Raw genomic sequence first — 20,719 nt, forward strand, 5'->3', positions numbered from 1 at the left:
TTTGGGGCCCCATGCCGCACTCCCCCTCATTCACAATGACATGACGTTTTGTTCTTTGATGCCTGATCCTCGATTCCATGAGAGTGTCCTTTTTTGAGTCATCCCAAAGGCTTTCCTTTGAGAATAGGAATGAATCTCTTATTTCCCCTGCCAGATCTATATAGTGAGTTCTAAAACTTTGAGGTATAGTACTGAGGGAGCTTCAAAACAATTGAAGAAAAGTCCCATTATCTTTCCATTCCATTTTACCGTGAACCTTTTGAAGCACCTTCATGTTTGTCAGGTTCTAGAAGGTGACGCAGGTACTTGATAGAGTAGTGTGGTAGCACTTTCTCCATGCTTGTTCTTGAGATTTAAGAGGACATCAGGGTTGGTGGGACAGTGAAGTGAGGGTGCCCTTTTAGGTCAGCCCTGCATAATTATGTCTAAATAGGAGTTTATAACTTACAGAATTTTCTCTTTGCATTTTCATTTAATAGTCACAAAAGTTTTTTAGACTGGTATTAATTGCTACATTTTAAGGAAACTGAGGACGGGTTAACCTTGGTTGTCCAGGGCCACATGGGCTGGTGACCAAGTTATTCCTTGAACCCTAGTCCCCAGGCTTTATATCCTGACTCTCTTCATTTATCTAATGGATTCTCTTTTTTTATCAGAGTACCAAGGCTCACAAGTTAAACCAGGAATAATGAAACTTATTGGCTTATTGTTTTGCCCTTAACATTTTTTTTTTTAATACATCATAGTTTTTTCTACTTTGGGACCTTAAAGGCTCTCATCTGGACAATGTACAGTATAGGGCAAACCCATTCTATAAATATGGCCCAACTGCTTTCATTTCACAAATTGGACTTAGCAGATTTCAAGAGGGCTTCTTAGAGGACTGCAAGGTAACCTATCTTTTAGGGGCTTCCAAACATTCCTGAAATAGTTCATTTGTCTTTTAATTCTGTTTTTTCCACAAACTTTTTGAAACACATAGTTTATGTATTGGCATATCTCTTTAAGTAGACACACACACACACACACACACACACACACAACCACCCCACCCCACCCCACCCATAATTTCAAATAATTCACTGACGTTTTGGGGCTTTATTTTCCAGGTTAACGTTAGCAGAATACCATGAACAAGAAGAAATCTTCAAACTCAGATTAGGCCATCTTAAAAAAGTAAGTACAAATGGAAAGATCTGCTGTGAGAAATGCAATGTTTAGTTTGCATTTGCTTATTAAGCTACTTTGGGCCAATGCAGTGGTCGTCTTGCCCTCCTAGTCATACTCCTTCCAGTGGGGAAACACCAGCCACCCAACGAGAAGACTTTCTCCTTAATGATAGTTCAAGGTGACCAGATTTTCACATTGGTAAAGCGGGACACCATTGATTAAACTCATTTCCTGGTGAAATAGCCACATGGCAGCTGAAAACCTTATACCCTACCTTGTCGTGCATTCTTTCGAAAAATCGGGACTTTTAAAAAATGCCACGGGACGCAGGAAAAATTGTTAAAAAGCGGGATGTCTGGTCACCTTATGTTAGTTATGGATTATAAGGCTTCACAACGGGCTCTCTTACAATAAAAATGAAATAACAAAAGCAGATGGGTCTGAAATTAATGTTATAATTCTTGTGATATGTTTGTGTCTTGGCTTAGGTAGCTAAGAAGAGAAGTCCTGGCACTGACTAATACATGTAGAAATTGTGGAATTGGAGAGTGTTTTGTTGTGTATATTTTTCCCACAATTAGAAAAAAATAATTACATGAATAACAATGAGTACAAGGAAGAAGAAATGTTCTAGAATTGAATGTGGTGATAGTTGTACAACTCTTCTTGATATGATTGAATTACTGATTGTGTGATGTGGATGAAGTGCTAATAAAGAAAAAGAAATCAGTATTCTAGAAAGAGAGCGAAGTTCTTAATATCAACCCTAATTTAACACAAAGCTCTTAGAATGATAGTTGAGGACTCTTACTTAGACACCTTAAAGGTAGAGTGTATCACTTAAGTTCAGCAGTATATGTGCCTTTGGGGGATGTTGCTCGTGGTGATGGTGGGTTAGTAGCACTTTTTCCTCCATTTCCCTTCAAGTCAATTCCGACTCTCCTGCCCACCCTGTTTTCTGTCAAAGGAGAACTGCTCTATACGGTTTTCAGTGGCTGATTTTTCAGCCGTAGGATGTCCAGGTGTTTTTTGTTTTGTTTCAAGACACCGCTGGGTAGACTTGAACCTCTGACATTTTGATTAGCAGTTGAGCGTGTTAACCATTATGCGCCACCCAAGGAACTCCCAGTGAGCACTTGGTGAATTGCAATTGGTGTTCTGGTTTTGATTCCACGTAATTAGTTTTGATTTCACATAATGGGTTTTCATCCCCTTTGTTGGAACTCAGTTAATCAGGTCTTGTTAAATCTGGGGAACTTAAGACAGAACCTGGTACTTGTAAAGCAAATCAATTTCATGTTTTTTTCCTGTGTTCAATTAGGCTTATTATTTCAAGTTTTGTTGGCATGTACATATCCACGAAACTCTTACGACAATTCGCACAAGAAATGTGAGCGTGGTGACATCTAGGGACTAGGCATCGAAGAGTAGCGGGGCAGAGGGCTGTGCCTTTCCGACTCTTCCTCTCTGGGTTGAATTTTATATACTACTTGTTGTGAATTTTGTCTTTTATGATTAAAATTCTAGTTCTTACAAACAAGTTTTTCCCAAGTGTCATGTCTGACAAGGTGAAGTTCCAGTGGCCGGGAGTCTCAGTGTGTTCTTTTCACTGTAGGAGGAAGCTGAGATCCAAGCCGAGCTGGAAAGGCTAGAAAGAGTTAGGAATCTACATATCAGGGAATTAAAAAGGATACATAATGAAGACAACTCACAGTAAGCACCTTGGGGGGATATTGGGATGGAGATTGCAGAGGTTTTTTTCTGACATGAGAAGAGTGTTCTAGAAGGATGTTTTATTTAATATAAATTTATAAATGATTTTAGAGTATTATATTTAGCTGTCATCGTGGAATAAAGGTTTGTGAGCAAATTGTTACTTGCTTTAGTTTAAGTAGATGTAAAATACATTGCATTTCTATATTTAAAAAGTACTTAAGTATACACTCACCATAACCTTTTTATATGAACAGAGGTCACTAAAACAATAGAGTTTTGCAATATAATTAGTTTGGGTACATGATAGATTCAGATTTGCTTATCTCTAGAGCAGCGGTTCTCAACCTATGGGTCGCTGACCCCTTTGGAGGTCAAACGACCCTTTCACAGGGGTCGCTTAAGACCACCAGAAGACACATATTTCTGATGGTCTTAGGAACCGCTCCTCGATCTGTCTCCAGGCGGGTCTGCCCACATGCAGAGCCCCCACCAAGAGTACCCGGCGTGAAGACCGTCACCCGCCCTCCACCAGGCTTCAAGACAACATGTCATTCATTTGTCATTAGAAAGAAATAGTTCACAATATGTAATAACATTGGTTTTGTGATGAATCATTGTGCTTATATTATGTTCAATTTGTAACAATGAACAATATATTCTGCATATCAGATATTTACATGACGATTCTTAACAGGAGCAAAATTACAGTTATGAAGTAGCAGCGAAAATACTTTTGTGGTTGGGGATCACCACCACATGAGGAACTGTATGAAAGGGTCGCGGCATTAGGAAGGTTGAGAACCACTGCTCTAGAGTCTAAATGAGAGGGAATCGAGGTGACCACGTGCTAGTGTACAGAGAACGCGTTGAGAGGACATCAGGGTTCTGGATGGCTCTCAAAGGCCACTCAAGTATTGAGATGTGAAGCAGGACTTTCTTTAGTGCAGCACATTAATTGGACGTTAATGTTCCTCTTTATAGTTAAATTATTTAAAGTGCTGAAACTAGGAAAAGGAGGCAACAAGTGGGAAATGGCTCCCTTGATAAACCTGTTTTTCCCCACGTTTCTGACTCTGAAACATGCTTTTTTAAACATAGGGGTAGCCTGTATCTGCTTAGTCAGGGTGAGCTGTAAAGCACCAAGAACAGGAGCTAGAATTTACTGTGCACTTTTGTGTGCCAGGACGGTGCACATTAATTCCATGGAGGTGGGCCATCTTAAGTACACAGATCTGTTGACAGGCTAGGAGACATGAAATAAGCTAGGTTAGGGACCTATAACTAGTGTGAACAGAGTCAAAGTGGAATCCTATCTGTCTCCAAAGCTGACCACCATACAGCACTGTCGTCTTGGTTTAGTTATGCAGAATTAGTGTATCAAAGTATTCTACAGGCATGTCACTTTCTTAAATCAAAATAATTTCAGACTTAATAGTGTGAGACCAAGAGTCCACAGTTTCGCTAAAACAAAGGTAGACACAGATGGTGCGAGTTGGGGGTGGGTGGGTAGAATAACTAGAGTACTGGAAACAAACAACCAGAACACAGTTAACAAGAATGTGAATAAATTATAGAAAATGTAACTATCATCACTGAACAACTTGTGTAGACATTGTCAACTGCGAACCTCGTTTGCTGTGTGAATTTACACTTGAAACAAATATTTTTTTTAAAATAAGGAGCTTGGTACAGATATTTAAAATTTTATTTTTGTCAGACTCTCTCATTTCTTTGTCAACTTAAAAAATGGGGAAATCAGTTCTATCGTAGCTTTTTTGTCTTAGTGAGAGAGCGAGTGTGGGATTCACTTCATAACCAAATCTGTTTTTCAGTTTGAAATATCTTGGAATTTTACTGGATATCGTTTTGGAATAGTGGGAACTTGTGGCTCATGAATGATTCGGGAGACCCCCAACAGCACAGTTTGAAATACCTGTTCTGGTCTAGTCTCTTTCCCTCTTGTTCCTACCACTAAGTTGATTTTGACTCCTACTGACTCTGTAGGACAGTAGAACTGCCCCGTGGCCTTTCCAAGGCCTTAATCTTTATGGAAGCAGACTGCCACGTCTTTCTTTCTCCCACAAGTGCTTTAGCTGCTGTGCCATCAAAGCTTTGTCCCTTTGCTCTAGCCTAGTGGATAAGGGACGGTCGTCAGGAAGATCACAGGGCGAATTGTGGCGTTGACTGTAATTATGCTGCCCCTTTGAACTGTAGAATTTATTTTGTGATCAGAATTAGCTATATTGATGTTGGCTGTCAAACTACTGGCAGCAGCTTTGTTGCACAATATCAATAATACAGATAACATGTTGGATATTCTGGGGATTGTGTCGGTCTAGGAGGCCATATAATTCTTGACCTCAGGACATATATGTTGCCTGTTTCCACAGATTTAAAGATCACCCAACGCTAAATGACAGATATTTGTTGTTACATCTTTTGGGTAGAGGCGGTTTCAGTGAAGTTTACAAGGTAAGTATGAAGTGGGCCATTGTGCAAAACTGAGGGCTTCATTATTGATTTCTACTCACTTAGAACATTTTGGACTGGTGCTGTGAGTTTATATCTAGTGACTGAAATTCAAAAAACGAAGAGCTGTGTCATTGGGAACTGCTGCTAATAAACTGAAGTGACTGGGCAAGATAATAATTTATCCTGGTTTCAGTTTTGAAACAAATATAGATTAAAGATGGGAAGGCATAAAGAATCAACATTTCTGGGTGGTAGAATGATGATAAAATTTTAGTCCAGTTCTATACTTTTTACCACCTACACATTTGCCACAATTAAATACTCTTTTTTCTCACTAAAATATCCTATTTTTACAAAATCAACATGTTGTCAAAGCTAGCTCTGGTTGAAAGACACGGGTTTTTGTTGTTTAAAAAGTTCTCATCATCTGAATCAGAGCATTAGCAGCGCTGGCACTCCAGTCAGTGTCCTGGCCCAGGGCATGGACTGTGGTGTCACCGTAGTGACCTGTCATCATTTTAACTGTAGTTGTGAACCCATGGCGCTTCACCAGCCACAGTCTCTACAGTTCTAGATGTTTCTGACACTGGCTTTAAAATGCAGAACAAATGCATCAAGTGACATCTCCTCCAGGCTGCTACGCTAATCTCCCCCTTTTTCTTAGGTGGACCTTCACTGTTAGAATTTACACGTGTGCCCATATGCATTCATATGGGAAATCTTTGGAGTAACATAATGAGCTCTCTTTTCAGATAAAAACAACAGAAACTAGATTTACTCATTTTTAAAATCATGAAAAAAAATAACAAAACAAAAAATCATGAAATTTAGTTCTTGATCCTTCCCATTAGAGCCATTCACACTCTAAAGGAATTCATCATTTTTTTTCCTGCCACAAGGGAATTGTGATACCTAGCTTTCAAAAAAACTTGTTGCCTTCTCTTTTCACCAGAACTGATGCTGGTCTTGTCTTTGGTCCTTTATCTAGAGCAGGCGTCCTCAAACTACGGCCCGTGGGCCACATGCGGCCCACTGAGGACATTTATCCAGCCCGCTGGGTGTTTTTTGCCCCGTTTATTTTTATACTTCAAAATAAGATATGTGTAGTGTGCATAGGAATTTGTTCATAGTTTTTTTTAATACTGTAGTCCGGCTCTCCAACGGGTCTGAGGGACAGTGAACTGGCCCCCTGTTTAAAAAGTTCGAAGACCCTCTGCTCTAGACAGTACCAGAGAAGTCACTCAATGTGATTAGCTCCTGGCATATTTGGGATCAAAAACCACTTTTCATTTATAAAAGTTGAGGGGCGAGAATAAAGGCAGGGCTGCTTTGGGGTTTTGTTTCTTTTAGTAAACACATCATAGCAAATTATAGGCTTATTTTCTAAACAATCATGCCAAGAAGATAGATCCCTGGGGGTTGGGAGGGCAGGGGAGGAGATTTCCTCAAGGGGCACTTTGCAGCTGGACACGGGTGCGTGTTCTCCAGCATTCCAAGAGTGGCAGGGACCCAGCTAGGTAGACACCTGAAAATGTCCTGTGTCAGCTAAGCACTGAGAGGAACCCTGAAGGGAAAACGGTCCAAATGAGGGGAGACACTGTCCGGAAGGAGAGTTGTTTGGAAGTGACTGTTAAGACATGGGGCTGTCTTTCTGCTTGTGGTGTATACTTGTTTTTATTTCCTAAATCCCTTGGTGCCAGTGCGTCTGGAGACTTCTAAATGATCTGATCACAAGTTTTAAGAAGACGGTTGGTTGCAAAACCGAAATAAGTATGTGATGTGTCGTCGTCTGCTGCTGCTTTTCTCTAATGTCCTTTAGACTGTGGTTGTGTTGCTCTGTCGATTGCCTGTGGGCTCTTGTTAGTGTTTATCCTGAATATAATGTATTACTTTTCTTCGTAGGCATTTGATCTAACGGAGCAAAGATACGTAGCTGTGAAAATTCACCAGTTAAATAAAAACTGGAGAGATGAGAAAAAGGAGAATTACCACAAGTAAGTGATAGTAGAGTCTTTCTCTTTTTTAAAAAAATTAATTTTTTAGGGTCTTTTCCCCCCACCCCCCAAATTTGATAAAGAACTATAGTTTGGCTTTACCAGTATTTTTGGAATTGTTGTCATTTCATTTAATCTTCACACAGTCTTATGAGGAGTCTGTTTTCCATCTTAACTGATGAAAAAACGAATCTGTAGAGAATTGAGTAACATTTAAGAAGTAGCTGAGCTGGCATTTAAACCCCTTCCTTTGTGTCCAAAGTATCCGACAAGAAACAAATGCAGCTCCAGAACGCAGTGCTGTGTGTCAGTGGAAAGCCAAAGGAGACTGTCCCTCAGTGTGGAGATGGGGCAGGCACTTCACTGTGAAGGAAGGGAAGGGGCCTGGGGGCCTTGGTGTTCTGTGTGGCTCTTCTAGAACCTTGGTAGTGACTTGCCGGTCTGCACAGTCTGTCTTCAGAGTCCTCCCCGGGGACAGGGCCGAAGAGGGGGGTTTCTTTCAAGTGAGTAGTCATTATGGGTGCAGCTATAAATGTCTTTGTTCCACTAAAGCCAGGTTTTGCTTGTTTCTTCCTGAGCTTCAGAACATCGAAGGTCAAGGCTCATTTACTTTGGAGGCCACTCAGAATATATGCTATTAAGATTCCCCACCAGGCTCAATTTTGTTTCGTTTTTGTAGGCAGAAGGATTGAATTAGATGTGTCCTACCTCTGAATGGAAAAAGGAAAACCTCTATCCATAGAAACAACCCGCCTCCTTTTCTATAAGCGCAGTTTGGGTTTTTTTTCTTTTTTATAAATAGAGTTCTGGAGGATGGGGGAAGCAGTAGACTTTGTAGTAATAGTCTTTTATTTGACTTGTAATTCTCAAAGGAAAATTAAAACATTTCTGCTTCAGTAGCCAGCCCTTGGAGCATAGCCCAAACTGACTCTAGCTTTAAAGCCCATTATTTATTGGGGATCTTAGGACTCTTCCTATATCACACAGCGTGGCTGGGTGCTGGAGAGCCGATTCCTATGGCATTAAGAGCAATGGGGCTTTAAGGAGGGGTTGAGAGAAGGATGCTGTGTGACTTGTGCATGATACCCTGTGTGTAATAGATATTTTGTGACAGGCAGCTGGGCTCCAGATGCTCCTGAGGAGCAGTTACATTATTCTAAGTGCATTCCAGTCCCTTGACGTGCCGGGGCGATGGGCATGCAGCCGTGAGTGCCAAGAGCACTTCAGAGAAGACAGCCACGTGTTCCTCTGACCAGTTACTCAGACTCAATTTGAAGTGTCCCCATTGTGTTGAGCCTCTGGGATGCCTGAGGTGTCAGAAGGGTCCGTTCTTCTCCGTAACGCTCACTAGCCAGGTAGCTTTGGAGTATCGTGTGAGCATCCACCAGTTGACTCTTATTAGAGGTCAACTTGAGAAAACTCTTCCTACACCGAGATTTAGGCAGAACTTGCTTAGTCTCCATATCAAGCTTTTAGGACCATCCCTAAAGAGAACTCTGGTGTTGATCGTCCCTCGAGCAGCCAGGGGTGAACTTGTAAAGTGGTGCACCACTCTTTGACCCAGAAAAACCACACAAGTTAGGCCGTCTTCAGGTCCATGTCAAGAATACCCAGGAGAGTGCGGAGGTCATCAAGGGTATACAGAACTGCAAATGACACTGCAGCTCAGGATGTTTGCTGCACATGCTTATCAAAGCAAGGAGGAACACTCTACTCGAGCCACACTGAGGACTCAGGGCGGATTAAAGCGTGTATGTGAGTCCCTCCATTGAGACGATGATCCTTCGTAAAAAACACAAAACAAAACCAGTTGTTCCTAAGCCACAAGAAGAAGAGATATTCCCAGAAGAAACTGAAGGGACAAACACTTGGAGCTGAGGAGTAAATTCAGCTACAGTACAATGCAAATGAAAGTAAGAAATAAGACGAATTCAACACAAATGGTGTTGAATACCATAGCAACTGGAGGTGGGCTGTTGTTTACACATCTGACATCTTTGGAAGCCAGCGCAAACCGCTTGAGTCGTGGTGGTTCGGCTTGGATGTCTACCTTACATTTCTCTAACAAGGGGAGTCTTTCTTACCGCAAGTGAATGTTTGCCCCATTTTTCTGGGATCTTCACCAGGCGAGCTCCAGGCTGGAAACGTTTTTCCTCATCAGAAGTGGAGTTATGGGGCCCGAGTACCTTCCGTGGAGTCTTCTGGATGAACCATTTTCCAGCTGACACAGTGGGGTGGGGGCAAAGGTCTTGTGACCTCTCTCCCTGCTGTGGGAAATTCACAGGTGCTCCACATTTCTCTCTATTTTGCTTGCTGAGTGGCTTGAGTTCATACTGATGAATTCCACACTACGCAAATGGTGAACTAGCAAAATATCATTCACTTTTTCCAACCTAAAGGCTGATACCAAGTGCATACAGATTTAGAGTGTGAGTTGAAAATGCAATAATAAATTAAAAAGTCTCATCAGTGCTGTGGCAACAGAAGTGTGACAGTATTACTATTACTGCCCCTGCATAGTAAGGTCTTTAACTGTGTTTCTGTTCTTGGGGATGGCTTCCCATGTGGGATCAAAATGCTTAATTGAGTAAACAAAGGCACCACTCAAGAAATAGGAAGTAAAAGGCAGTTTTATTTGAGCTCTGTTCTTTTCCACCCCTCCTTTCCCACACACAAAACGAAGGTGATTGTTTACTTGGGGTTATGAAAGCCTTGATAACGGTGCTAGATGCTCCCTAGAGTATCTAAATTAGTTAGTATGATCTTAGAAAATACTCTTTAGATTTTCGAAGATGAAAGCGAACATTTTTCTAATATGTATGCATTTGTTGCCGCTGTAATATTAATGTGTTCTGATAATTCAGTCTGGGATAAAACTTTCAACATGGGTCCTGTGACCACAAGAAAATTTCTTTAAATATGAATATATAGCTATTGTATTTTAGAGTGATTACAAAAATATATTTTTTAACAGTTCAAAGCTCATCTCAATGAGGTGGAAGTTGGAGATGTCCCAAATGATCAACTTAACCCAAAACAAAAAGTATAAACATTTTGAAAATATAAATATGAAGGTGCTTCAGAAAGTTTGTGGAAAAATGGAATTAAACGATAACGTTTAAAAGCCTCCTCTTACTGTTATAAAAAGAAAAGAAATATTAAGGAGATAAGTTTCTTATTAAAGTTGCTACATTTATAGTACATTGATCCCTTCAATAGCCACTCATCAGGGAAAAGATGAGGCTTTCTACTCTTGTAGAGTTATAGTCTTGGAAACCCACAGGAGCAGTTTTATACCCCGTCTTAAAGGTTCTACTATGAGTTGGAATCAACTTGCTCAAGAGTCCACCTAAAGAGAACTTGACCGTATACACCATTAGTCTGTAGGTTTCTAAATGTTTTTTGAGAGGAGTCAAAGTATAGTAGCACCTTTATTTTACTGAATCTTAGCGTGTATAGACTCCAGATGCAGTAAAACAAAAGACGGGGAGCTGCTTTGGTAAAGGGGGTGATTGGGCCATCTGCCCCGTGTCTCCACAGAAGCTCCAGAGGCATTCATTGGGCTGTTGTAGAGCCCTCACCTGGGGTAAAGAAACTAAGGCCCAGAGAGGTGGAGCCTCATAGCCAGGGCGAGTGGCCAGGCACTTGGTTCCCCTTGTGCAACGCGTCTCGATGAAGCTTGGCTTCCCTGCTCAGCAGCCCTGTTCAGACAGAAGAAGCAAAGGCGGCTAGAAGTGGCAGCTTGGAAAAATCAGCCTGTTCAAATACTGTTTCCTCATCTTTGCTTCTCCTTCTTTCTCTGTACTTTTGAAGTGGTAGAACACATCAATCTCAGAAGGCTGCTTTTAAACACCTTGTGTTAAAAAACCAGTATGGTACATACTGTGGTAAAGTTGTTTTCTGATTCTAGCCTGGTAATAGAATGACCCCAACTGAAGAGCACTAGGAGCGTAAAATAGAATTGTTCCCTGTTGCTCTCTCTGTAAATAACAGCAGAACACTTCACAGAAAGATGGATAATTGCATTGTGTAAACATGCTTTATTTTTAAATTCAGTGTTTGATTGTCAGAGTATACAATGAATTTTTGTTCCTGATCTTATTAGATGTTTTTAAATTGAAAAAGGACCATTGAAAAGGTACAAATGTATTAATATTAAAATTCTCCATCCTCCATGAATGTAAGGGAAAGGTTGAGGTAGAAAGTGGGAACTGATCACAAGGATCTACATATAACCCCCTCCATGAGGGTCGGACAAAAGAAAAGTAGGTGAAGGGAGACATCGGTCAGTGTAAGACATGAAAAAATAACAATTTATAAATTATTAAGGGTTCCTGGGGGAGGAAGGGAAAAAACTGAGGAGCTGACACCAAGGCTCAAGTAGAAAGAAAATGTCTTGAGAATGACGATGGCAACAAATGTCCAAATGTGCTCGACACAATGGATGGATGGATGGTGATAAGAGCTGTAAGGGCCCCAAATAAAATGATTAATAAATAAAAAATAAAAATTTTTTTAAAAGAAAGAAAATGTTGATGGCACGTATGTATAAATGTGCTTGACCCAGTGGATTTATGAATTGGTATAAGAGCTGTAAGGGCTCCAAATGAAATGATTTTTAAAAGAAAGTTCTCCATCCTAAGAAAATTGAGGTTTCTATAAGAAAATTTCTATCAATTGCCTATTTTATTAGAACAAACTAAGCTGGTAGCACCTTTAATCTTTTTTTAAGGAGGTAGTATTTTTTTTTAATCATTTTATTGGGGGCTCATACAACTCTTATCACAATCCATACATACATCCATTGTTTGTCAAGCACATTTGTACATTTGTTGCCATCATCATTCTCAAAAACATTTTCTTTCTACTTTAGCCCTTGGTATCAGCTCATTTTCCCCCTCCCCACCCTCCCTTACAAACCCTTGATACTTTATAAATTATTATTATTTTGTCATGTCTTACACTGTCCAATGTCTCTCTTCACCCACTTTTCTGTTGTCTAACCCCCAAGGAGGGGGTTATATGTAGATCATTGTGATTGGTTCCCCTTATCCCCACACCTTTACCTTAGCCTCCCAGTTTCACTACTCTCGTTATTGGCCCTGAGGGGAGGAGGTACAATTTTAAAGACTAGCAAACAAATACCAAAACACTACTGAGTGACTTACATGGGAGGTTTTCCCACTGTCCAAGGAGTTTACATGATAAAGTTGATCTCCTTGATGTGACTTCCGTGTATTAGCATTTGCAAGTATGAAATATAGTTAGCTTTATAGGAGAAGAAAAGGACTTTGTCATTTTAAAATATCTGATGTTTGAATATAAAAGAGATAAGGTCATAATACCAAGTTTTCAAAGGGGTAAAGGTTGACATCCACTCATTGAACAGATAATTTGAACACTAGCTAGTCTCAACAACTCTCTGTTATAGCAGAGAAATAGAGATAGACCTGGGTGGAACAAGTGGAGAAAAGAGTGGAGAGATGAGAGACTATTGAGGATGGCCCTGGAAGTATTAAAAGGGAGGTCAATATAACTTCTTTGTTGATTTCCCATTTTGTTTACAGGCATGCGTGTAGGGAATACCGGATTCACAAAGAACTGGATCATCCCAGGATAGTTAAGCTGTATGATTACTTCTCACTGGACACTGACTCGTAAGTGCTGTGCCACGTTGTTAGCAGTTAGTATATTCTTGCAGTGCGTTGATTGCTCATGGATTAGGGCCGAAATCTAGTTACTCTGAAGAAATTAGTTATGTTACTAGTCCCTACTGTCCAAAAGTCGAGTTCCTATGAAACATTTTACAAGCCAAAATGATGCAAAATGGAGTTTCAACTACCATTAATTTTTATGGGAAAGACTTTTGAGTGTATCCATGTCTTTCAAAAATATTACTAAGTCATACCCAAATAGTACATAAAACCTCAACACCTTACCATACTACGTTCACTGTGATGGCTTGAGGCAGTGTTCAGTCCCCAGGGAATGCGCTTACTTGCTGGCGCTCCTCTTGCTGCTCAGGGTGGGCACCTGTCTCATGAACAGATCACTGCCAAACAGATGTCCAACCTGGTTTCGTTTTTCACTTTTCCTGTAAAAGCAAAGTGCCATAAAGCAACTCAAAAGTGGTTTACCAGTACACGGGCAGTTAGCCATGTATGAATTATGGTGTAAATACTCCCACCCTGAGTAATTTTGAGTTACCAAAATTTTTTAGCAGCCACTGAGATATTATTCACATACTTTATAATTCACTCATTTGAAGTGTACAATAAGGTTTTTCGTATACTGCTAGGTAAGTGCGGATAACATATCATCATAGTCAATTTAAAAAATATTCTAATCAACCCACAAAAAAAGGCCTTATCCTTATCCCTCTAGCTCCCTGATCCCCCAGTCACTAATCCACTTTCTTTCTCTCGATTCCCTGTCCTGCACTTTAAGATGAATGGGATTATATAATATCTGGATTTCAGTGACTAGCTTCTTTCACTTAGCATAATGTTTTCAAGAGTTAACCAACTTGCTGACGAATACCACATTTTGCTTCTCCATTTGTGCTACCAACAGTTTAATGACCAGCTCACAGACTTTCTGGAGAATTAGCAAACAGTTGGCTCTGGAGAGCTGGTTCAGATTGGTGCCAGTACACCTCTGGAGCCCTTCTCCACCCTGGCAACTCTGACTAACACCAACCGGTCTTGTGTCGAAGTCCCAGCACTGCTTCTACCCTGGCTCTGAACAAGACAGGGATTCAGCACAACTGAAGCCTAGTCCTGTGCTGCTTGTTAACCTAGGAGCTCAGGAGACCTCAGGATTGGGAGGTCTGTGAGAGCCCCACTTTCTCATCTTATAGGTGGAGGTTTGAGAACCAGAAAAGTGGAATAATGTGCATGCTTAGTCCTCTTGGGCATTGTTGCATTTTGTTAGCCTGGCGGAGGGATGCTCCAGAGCTTTATAGAAGTATTCATAGAGATAGCTCCTTTTTCGGAAACGTTTCTGCTGTAGGAGTGTATACTGAGTCAGGAAAATAGATCTCAGGTTTAGCCTGCACGTATTCATTCCCCCGAAGTCCCCAGGTGACTAGGAATTCACTTATTCCCGCCATCAGTCATTTCAGAGATGCTATACAGAGAATTGGTGTATGTTTGGAAGTGACCCCAAAGGAGACCATAATTCCCTCAGGAAGTCTGGACTGTCCCCTCTTCCATCCTTTCAGAGCTCTCTCTCTACAGTGGGCTTGCCCTGGCACCAGGCACAGCCAGGTGTTTTTAGCAGAGTGGTCAGGAAGACCCGAGTTAGAGGACAGGGTGGGAAAACTGGAGGTTTCCCAACTTCAGGGCAGGTCTTCACCGTATTGCTTTGAGTCCATTTTTTAAAAAAACTTTTTTTTAGTAGTTTGTGTTCTGACTTCTATTTTTTAAATTATTATTAGTTGGGGTTTAATACAGATATCGTTCCATAGTTCAGTCACATCAAGTAGAATTGTACAATTGCAACTACATTCCATTTCCAGACACCCTTTTTCTGCTTTGAGTCAATTTCTTGAAGACTAGATAGACGCACACACTCTGAAATGTAAATATAGAAGCGATTTCAGTGATAATGATGTTTTTGTTTATCCACATTTTACTTACTTGTGTATGTTCCATTATCTGCCATTTTGAATTGTATATATACATTAAATATTGTGAAAAGTTGAGCCCGTGCTGTTCTTGAGTTTACTTAGTTTTTCTAGCTTATGATGGTGAATTTTCATCAAAAGGAAGTTATCCCTGAGGGTTGTACAGGTGTTGAAAGTGGGATTTCTAGCTTGCAAGAATAACCACTGAGCATCGGATTGCAGTATCTTAGGTCTGATGTACAAATGCTGGGCATTTATTTATTCTCAAGCAGCGTGCCTGGTATGTTTAATAAGCTAAACTGTTGTTCAGTGTGGGGAATCCAAAGGGCTCTGTCTGCTCAGCACTTTTTGATACTGTAAAATACCCAGGAGTCCATAGTGCTTGCCCTGCGCCTGCTTGCCCGCAGATTGGTTCCTGACCCGTTCCCCTGTTCTGCATTTAGGTGGCTTGGCCTTTGTGTGCTTTGTTTACCTGGTTCCTGTGTCACTTGACACCCAACTGGGTTTACCAATGGGAATTAGAGCTGGGGGCCAAGGAGGGGAACCCAAAGTCCTCTTGCTTGCCCTCCATCACAGCTCTTCTGGTTTATGTGCCCCTACTGACCCTGGCCCTTGGGTTCTGGTGGCACCATTCCCACCTGCCCCTCTGGTCTTAGGCTATAGATTATCTCTAGGATGAGTCACTGGTCATTTTGTCTCTGCCATCATCCAGGAATTAAAGCCTCTGATTTAAATATTTTCAAGTGGTCTCTGTTTCCTGGCTGGACCCTGACTAGTATACCCCATGTTGACGCAACTTGGAAATTTGGGGATATTCAAATAGTTCAAGGAGCCTTCCTCAGTTAATAACTCCCTTGAGAGGTAGACACACACCCTTAAGCCCTAGGTGGTATATAGATTTAAATTGGGGTCTGTGTAATATAGTGGCATGACTGAAGGAAACAGAATCCATACTCTAAGGCGCTGCATTTGTTAGAACCACAGATACTATCTTTTAAAAGACGCCTTTACACCTTCTGTCTTGTGAGGAGAAATTGTGGGGTGATATTGGGCCAGCATCCCAGGAGACTTGGTATGCAACCAGTTCTTGGGATCTGGGCAAACCTAGTTTCTCTTCACTGCTGACGCTCAGGATTCTATCATCTGGCATTTGTGATGAGGATTATGTGTGCTCACAATGTGCTTGTTAGAAATGGAAGTGTGTCACCGTGTGAGAAGGAGAGCTCCCAAGAAGGCGTCTTGTATATTAATAGTTCTTGTCAGTCTATTGTTATAGTTGGGGTTCAAGACGTATATATCCTGGGGGAACTTGAGCATAACAGGCTCTAACGTGGGTGGTGGGGTTTGGGGGTGCAGAAAGCAGTTTCTGTACATAGTGCAAGGTAGATAATACTGGGGGTGTGGAGCAAGGGCAGGGGTGTGGTTTGAAGACCACTGTAAGGACAAAAGTAACAAGCTAATATCATCCAGAAGTTTTCAGTAGATCTGGTTTCGATGGTCGTAAGCTGCTTGTTCTTCTCCCGTGATTAAAGCCGGGTCTGTTTGTCCTTAGGTTTTGTACAGTATTAGAGTACTGTGAGGGGAATGATCTGGACTTCTACCTGAAACAGCACAAGTTAATGTCAGAGAAAGAGGCCCGGTCCATTATCATGCAGATCGTGAATGCTTTAAAGTACTTAAATGAAATAAAACCTCCCATCATACACTATGACCTCAAACCAGGTAAGTCTGACCTTTTTTTAGGAGGCAAGCTTGGTAGCTTGAGATTGCTCTTACAGGTGACATTTGATTTTATAACTTTAGAGAGTCTGGCATGAGCCAAGAAGGTTTAGATTGGCTGGGTAGGTGTGGGAATAAAAGCTGCCAGTGCTGGGTCTAGGAGGCGGGTCCTGCCGACTGTAGTGGGGCCCTTGATTTCAGAACCAGGGTGTCCAGGATGGCGGCAGACTGATGAAGAAAGCACAGTCCTGGCAACTCCTTTTTGTTTTTCCCATTACTCACACTGGGTAGCATGTCCTCTGCCCCAAGTCCCTTTGATAGTGTCCCCAAAGCTAACATCTTGTACGTGTGCCTTCCATTAAATTCTGAACAAGGTGTTTTTCATCTTTTTGTACAATTAATTTCCTTTTTGCTTTCAGCCACAGTAAAAAAGTTAAGAGGACTCCTGGAGGCTTCTCCTCTCGTTTAATTTTCTTATTCGCTCTCCTTTTTTGTTTTAGGTGTTTTGGGTTATCCTTATTCGTTTTTTGTGGGGTTTTTTGTCTTTCTGTCTGTGTATACAGCTTTAATTAACGTAGCTTGGGTGTTAGGAAAATGATTCCTGTGTACCTCTTTGTATATGTGCTACAGTTATTAACTTTGCTTTTCTTTACTGGAAGTTGCATATCAACTCTCTCTGTTCTGTAATGTTCTAATGTTATTCATATGACTTTAAGATGAACTACACGTTATGATTTTTACAAGACGGCCGTTATGTGATTGGGTTTCCCACACGTGTCCCTTCTACCAGAGCTGTAGGTGGCACTGTGGTGCTAGCCTTGTTCCCTTGGGTGCTGTCTTACTCATCTGTTTGTTATCCTGAGGCTGCTGTTCTAAACGTAGTGGTTTCCAGATCTTTAGAGACAGTTTGAATTGAGAATTTCCCACCATTGACCAACTTTACAAGTGCTGTTTACTTGAGTGGCTCTCCCCTCCCCAGGGCTCAGAGTAGGGCTTTGGCATGTTACGCAGGTGATTCTTGGAAACAAGAAGTCTGCACAGTCTCCCCCCGCATCCGGAGTCCAAGTCAAATTATTTGAGGGAGGTAGAGTTGTGCTAGCAAGAGTTGGTGAACAGTCGTCCCCTTGGATTTTCCTCTCTCTCTCTCTCTTTTTTTAATGTTTTGGTGGCCCGTACGGATTTTCCTTCTAATCAATAAGTTCTTGTTTGTTTTCAATTGTTCTAGGTAATATTCTCTTAGTAAATGGTACCGCGTGTGGTGAGATAAAAATCACGGATTTTGGTCTTTCCAAGATCATGGATGATGATAGCTACAACTCAGTGGACGGCATGGAACTAACTTCGCAAGGTGCTGGTACTTACTGGTAGGTACCCAGGAGGGCTGCCGAGGCAGACTGGTGGAATTGTCTGCTCTGCTGACGCATTGGTAAGGACTCATAATGAATGTTTACACACTGGCTGCTAATGCTACAGACCAAAGCAGACTTTCCTGCCAGACCATTACTTCCTTCTGAGCAGTTTGAGTCTGCATTTTCATCAGTTGGCCTTCGTTTTTCGATTTTTCAAAAACCATTGAGAGGTTCTAGATGACCGGGTGTTTGAGATATGTGTCTCCTCCAGCTTGCAGGGTTCCAAGTGTGATTCAAAAGCTGGCCCCAGATTTTGTCTGTGCTTTTAAAAGCAGGTCCCTCTTCCTGTGGGCTCATGAGGTAAGCTGCCCGAGGTTGATGGACTCAAGAACAAAAGAGCTGGGACAAGCAGGGTGCAAAGTGCCCACTGCATCACCTGAAACCTAGGCAGGAGAAAGGAGTACAGTTTACCAGAGACACCTGTCCATTTCTGGAAGCCATATCTAAAAGGTTTTGAGACGGTCTTCCTGGCTTGTGACTCGTCTTCCAGACCACAGCCATCTCTGCCCGCCTCGCCTGTGACCTGTTCTACCTTCGACAGAACATAAAACAGACCTGCAGCCCGGTGTCTCATGTTGTAATAGAAAAGAAGTATTTGTTGTTATAGAAAAGAAGTGTTAACCAAGCTTCCTTTTCACTTGGACGGAAGAGAGGGGAACCGAGAGCTCCACATTGGAATGTATGGCTCTGACCATGGAGACCCACTCACAGCACTGACGGAGCACTGCCATGCCATTAGACCCCAGGGTCGGTTGGCAAGATCTTTTTTCCTTGAGAACCAGAAGACTCTGGGCCTAAGGAGATCACCAGCTGTCTGGGACTTCAGATGTCAATGAGGAGGCAGACAAGGATGGAGGGGGCTGCTCTTCACAAACACAGGATCAGCCCTCTTCTCGCCAGACCCAGCACCAATACTGTGACACCAGAGTTCTACTTTCACAGCTGCTCACTATTTGTAGGGAGAGCACCTATAGTAAAAATGAGCCCTAAATTAAAGCTTCACAACTCTAGGTTTAAAATAGAAGCTGCATTTACAGTGTGTTTATTCACTGTGGTGGTTATTGTGGGTTGGTTTTCCTGTCGCGATGTAAAAATATCTGCTCTTGGGAGCTCTGGAAGCACACATCTATACCACTCTGTATAATCCCGCCTCCCGTTTTTGTTGCGTTTGCATGGCTTGTTTTTTTCTAATGGTGTTTGCCTTTAAAAGCCTTTTCTCACTATTACCTAGTGTATGGGCTATGCTCTAAAAATGTAGTGCTTGGAATGTGGAAAAAGGAGTCTGTTTCTGAGATTTGCTTCCAAGTAATCTGTTTGGGGAAGTGAGCTACAGGACAGATGATCAGTGTGGCCGTATGTGTATGTGTGTGTGCACATTTCACATTTGAAGTTTTTAAAATCAAAAGTAAAGTAGTGAGGGAGCTACCGAGAAAATGGAATCTTAAAGGATTTCTGGAAGAGCTGGCAGTCTTCCTTGGGGTAGAGTGTGGTTTAGTCCCCATGCTCAGTGTGCACTGCTCTCGCGATGGCCCAGGCAGACGCCGCAGGCTGGGAGTGTCTGACCCGTGCCTGTTTGCAGTGTTGTCTTATGCCGAGTTCTGTGTAGAGTGCTTCCTAGACAAGGCCTTGAGGGTAGTTTTTTTTAACATAAGAACTTTTATAGTGATGAAATGTGCAACTGTGATTGTCTTTTAACAGAATTCATTGTTGTACCTTAGGACTGTGTCCTATTCGCCTTTCCAAAGTCCTGATAGGGAATTAAACTGTATTATTTTCAGTATTATTTGAATGAAGATTTAGTGTATTTCTTCATTTACGGTTGAGGGCACAGATCTAAAAAGTGATTTGCTAGACTGGTAATACCAGAGTGACTCTGTCTTTTATAATCTAGCAAGTTTGCTAATTTACTACTCTCCTTGCCTCCTACTTTTATGAAAATGCTAAATACATTAAGGTGATCATCTTAGATTAAAGGCTATATTGGTTATTTATCCTAGATTGTTTATGGACCATCAATTGCTAGGACATAGGCAGGCTTCAGTGGCATTTGGTGGGGAGAGCTATCATTTCTACAAATTCTTTCCTCTCTTGCATTTTTATTTCTTTGCCTTTTTGCTTCTTACTGAGTTGTGTGTCTACATCTTGATTCTTCAGTGTGCTTTGGCTAACAAGTTTTCATTGTGAAATACAGTCTTAGTCATCCAACACAATCTGTTAAGATAATAAAAAAGTGAAAATATGAAACTACTAAGCCTATCATATGACACTAACTTGATATGGAGATTAGAGAGGGAACATTTTCTCTCTCACCCTTTAGAATCCTCTTCAAGCTGTGTCAGTGTGTAGGGAGTGTACCAGAAGCACAGCAGGGCCCAAAATAGTGTTTCACAGGATGGATTTTGCCAGAATGAAATCTGTAAAACTCTATCACCTTTGTGACTTTGCGTTCCAGCTGTGCAGTGGCTGAGGCTCCACACAATGAGTAGAAGCATCTTTGCTTGGTTTCTTAACTACCCAGGGGCACTTACCTTCCCACACCATACAATTTGGTTTGCTTGGCTGTCCAGCTATAGCTGGTCTCCTTAAAGGCCACTGGGGGTAGGGGGGGGGGG

At 41.6% G+C, this 20,719-nt stretch overlaps 1 protein-coding gene across 4 annotated transcripts in view; it reads left to right on the forward strand.

Annotated features, from left to right (window-relative positions):
* TLK2 (tousled like kinase 2) overlaps window positions 1-20,719 on the forward strand; it is a 125,925-nt gene that overhangs the window by 96,224 nt on the left and 8,982 nt on the right. For all 4 annotated transcript variants that reach the window (XM_045299592.1, XM_004707263.3, XM_045299593.1 and 1 more), the window contains 7 exons: window positions 1,110-1,176; window positions 2,786-2,883; window positions 5,277-5,358; window positions 7,261-7,352; window positions 12,920-13,009; window positions 16,532-16,701; window positions 17,924-18,062. In XM_045299592.1, coding sequence (XP_045155527.1) covers window positions 1,110-1,176; window positions 2,786-2,883; window positions 5,277-5,358; window positions 7,261-7,352; window positions 12,920-13,009; window positions 16,532-16,701; window positions 17,924-18,062 — 738 coding nt within the window. The remainder of the gene's footprint in view (window positions 1-1,109; window positions 1,177-2,785; window positions 2,884-5,276; window positions 5,359-7,260; window positions 7,353-12,919; window positions 13,010-16,531; window positions 16,702-17,923; window positions 18,063-20,719) is intronic.

This window comes from Echinops telfairi, unplaced genomic scaffold, assembly GCF_000313985.2.
Source record: "Echinops telfairi isolate 266 unplaced genomic scaffold, ASM31398v2 ScPeMD7_7458;HRSCAF=8496, whole genome shotgun sequence".
Lineage (NCBI taxonomy): Eukaryota > Metazoa > Chordata > Mammalia > Afrosoricida > Tenrecidae > Echinops > Echinops telfairi.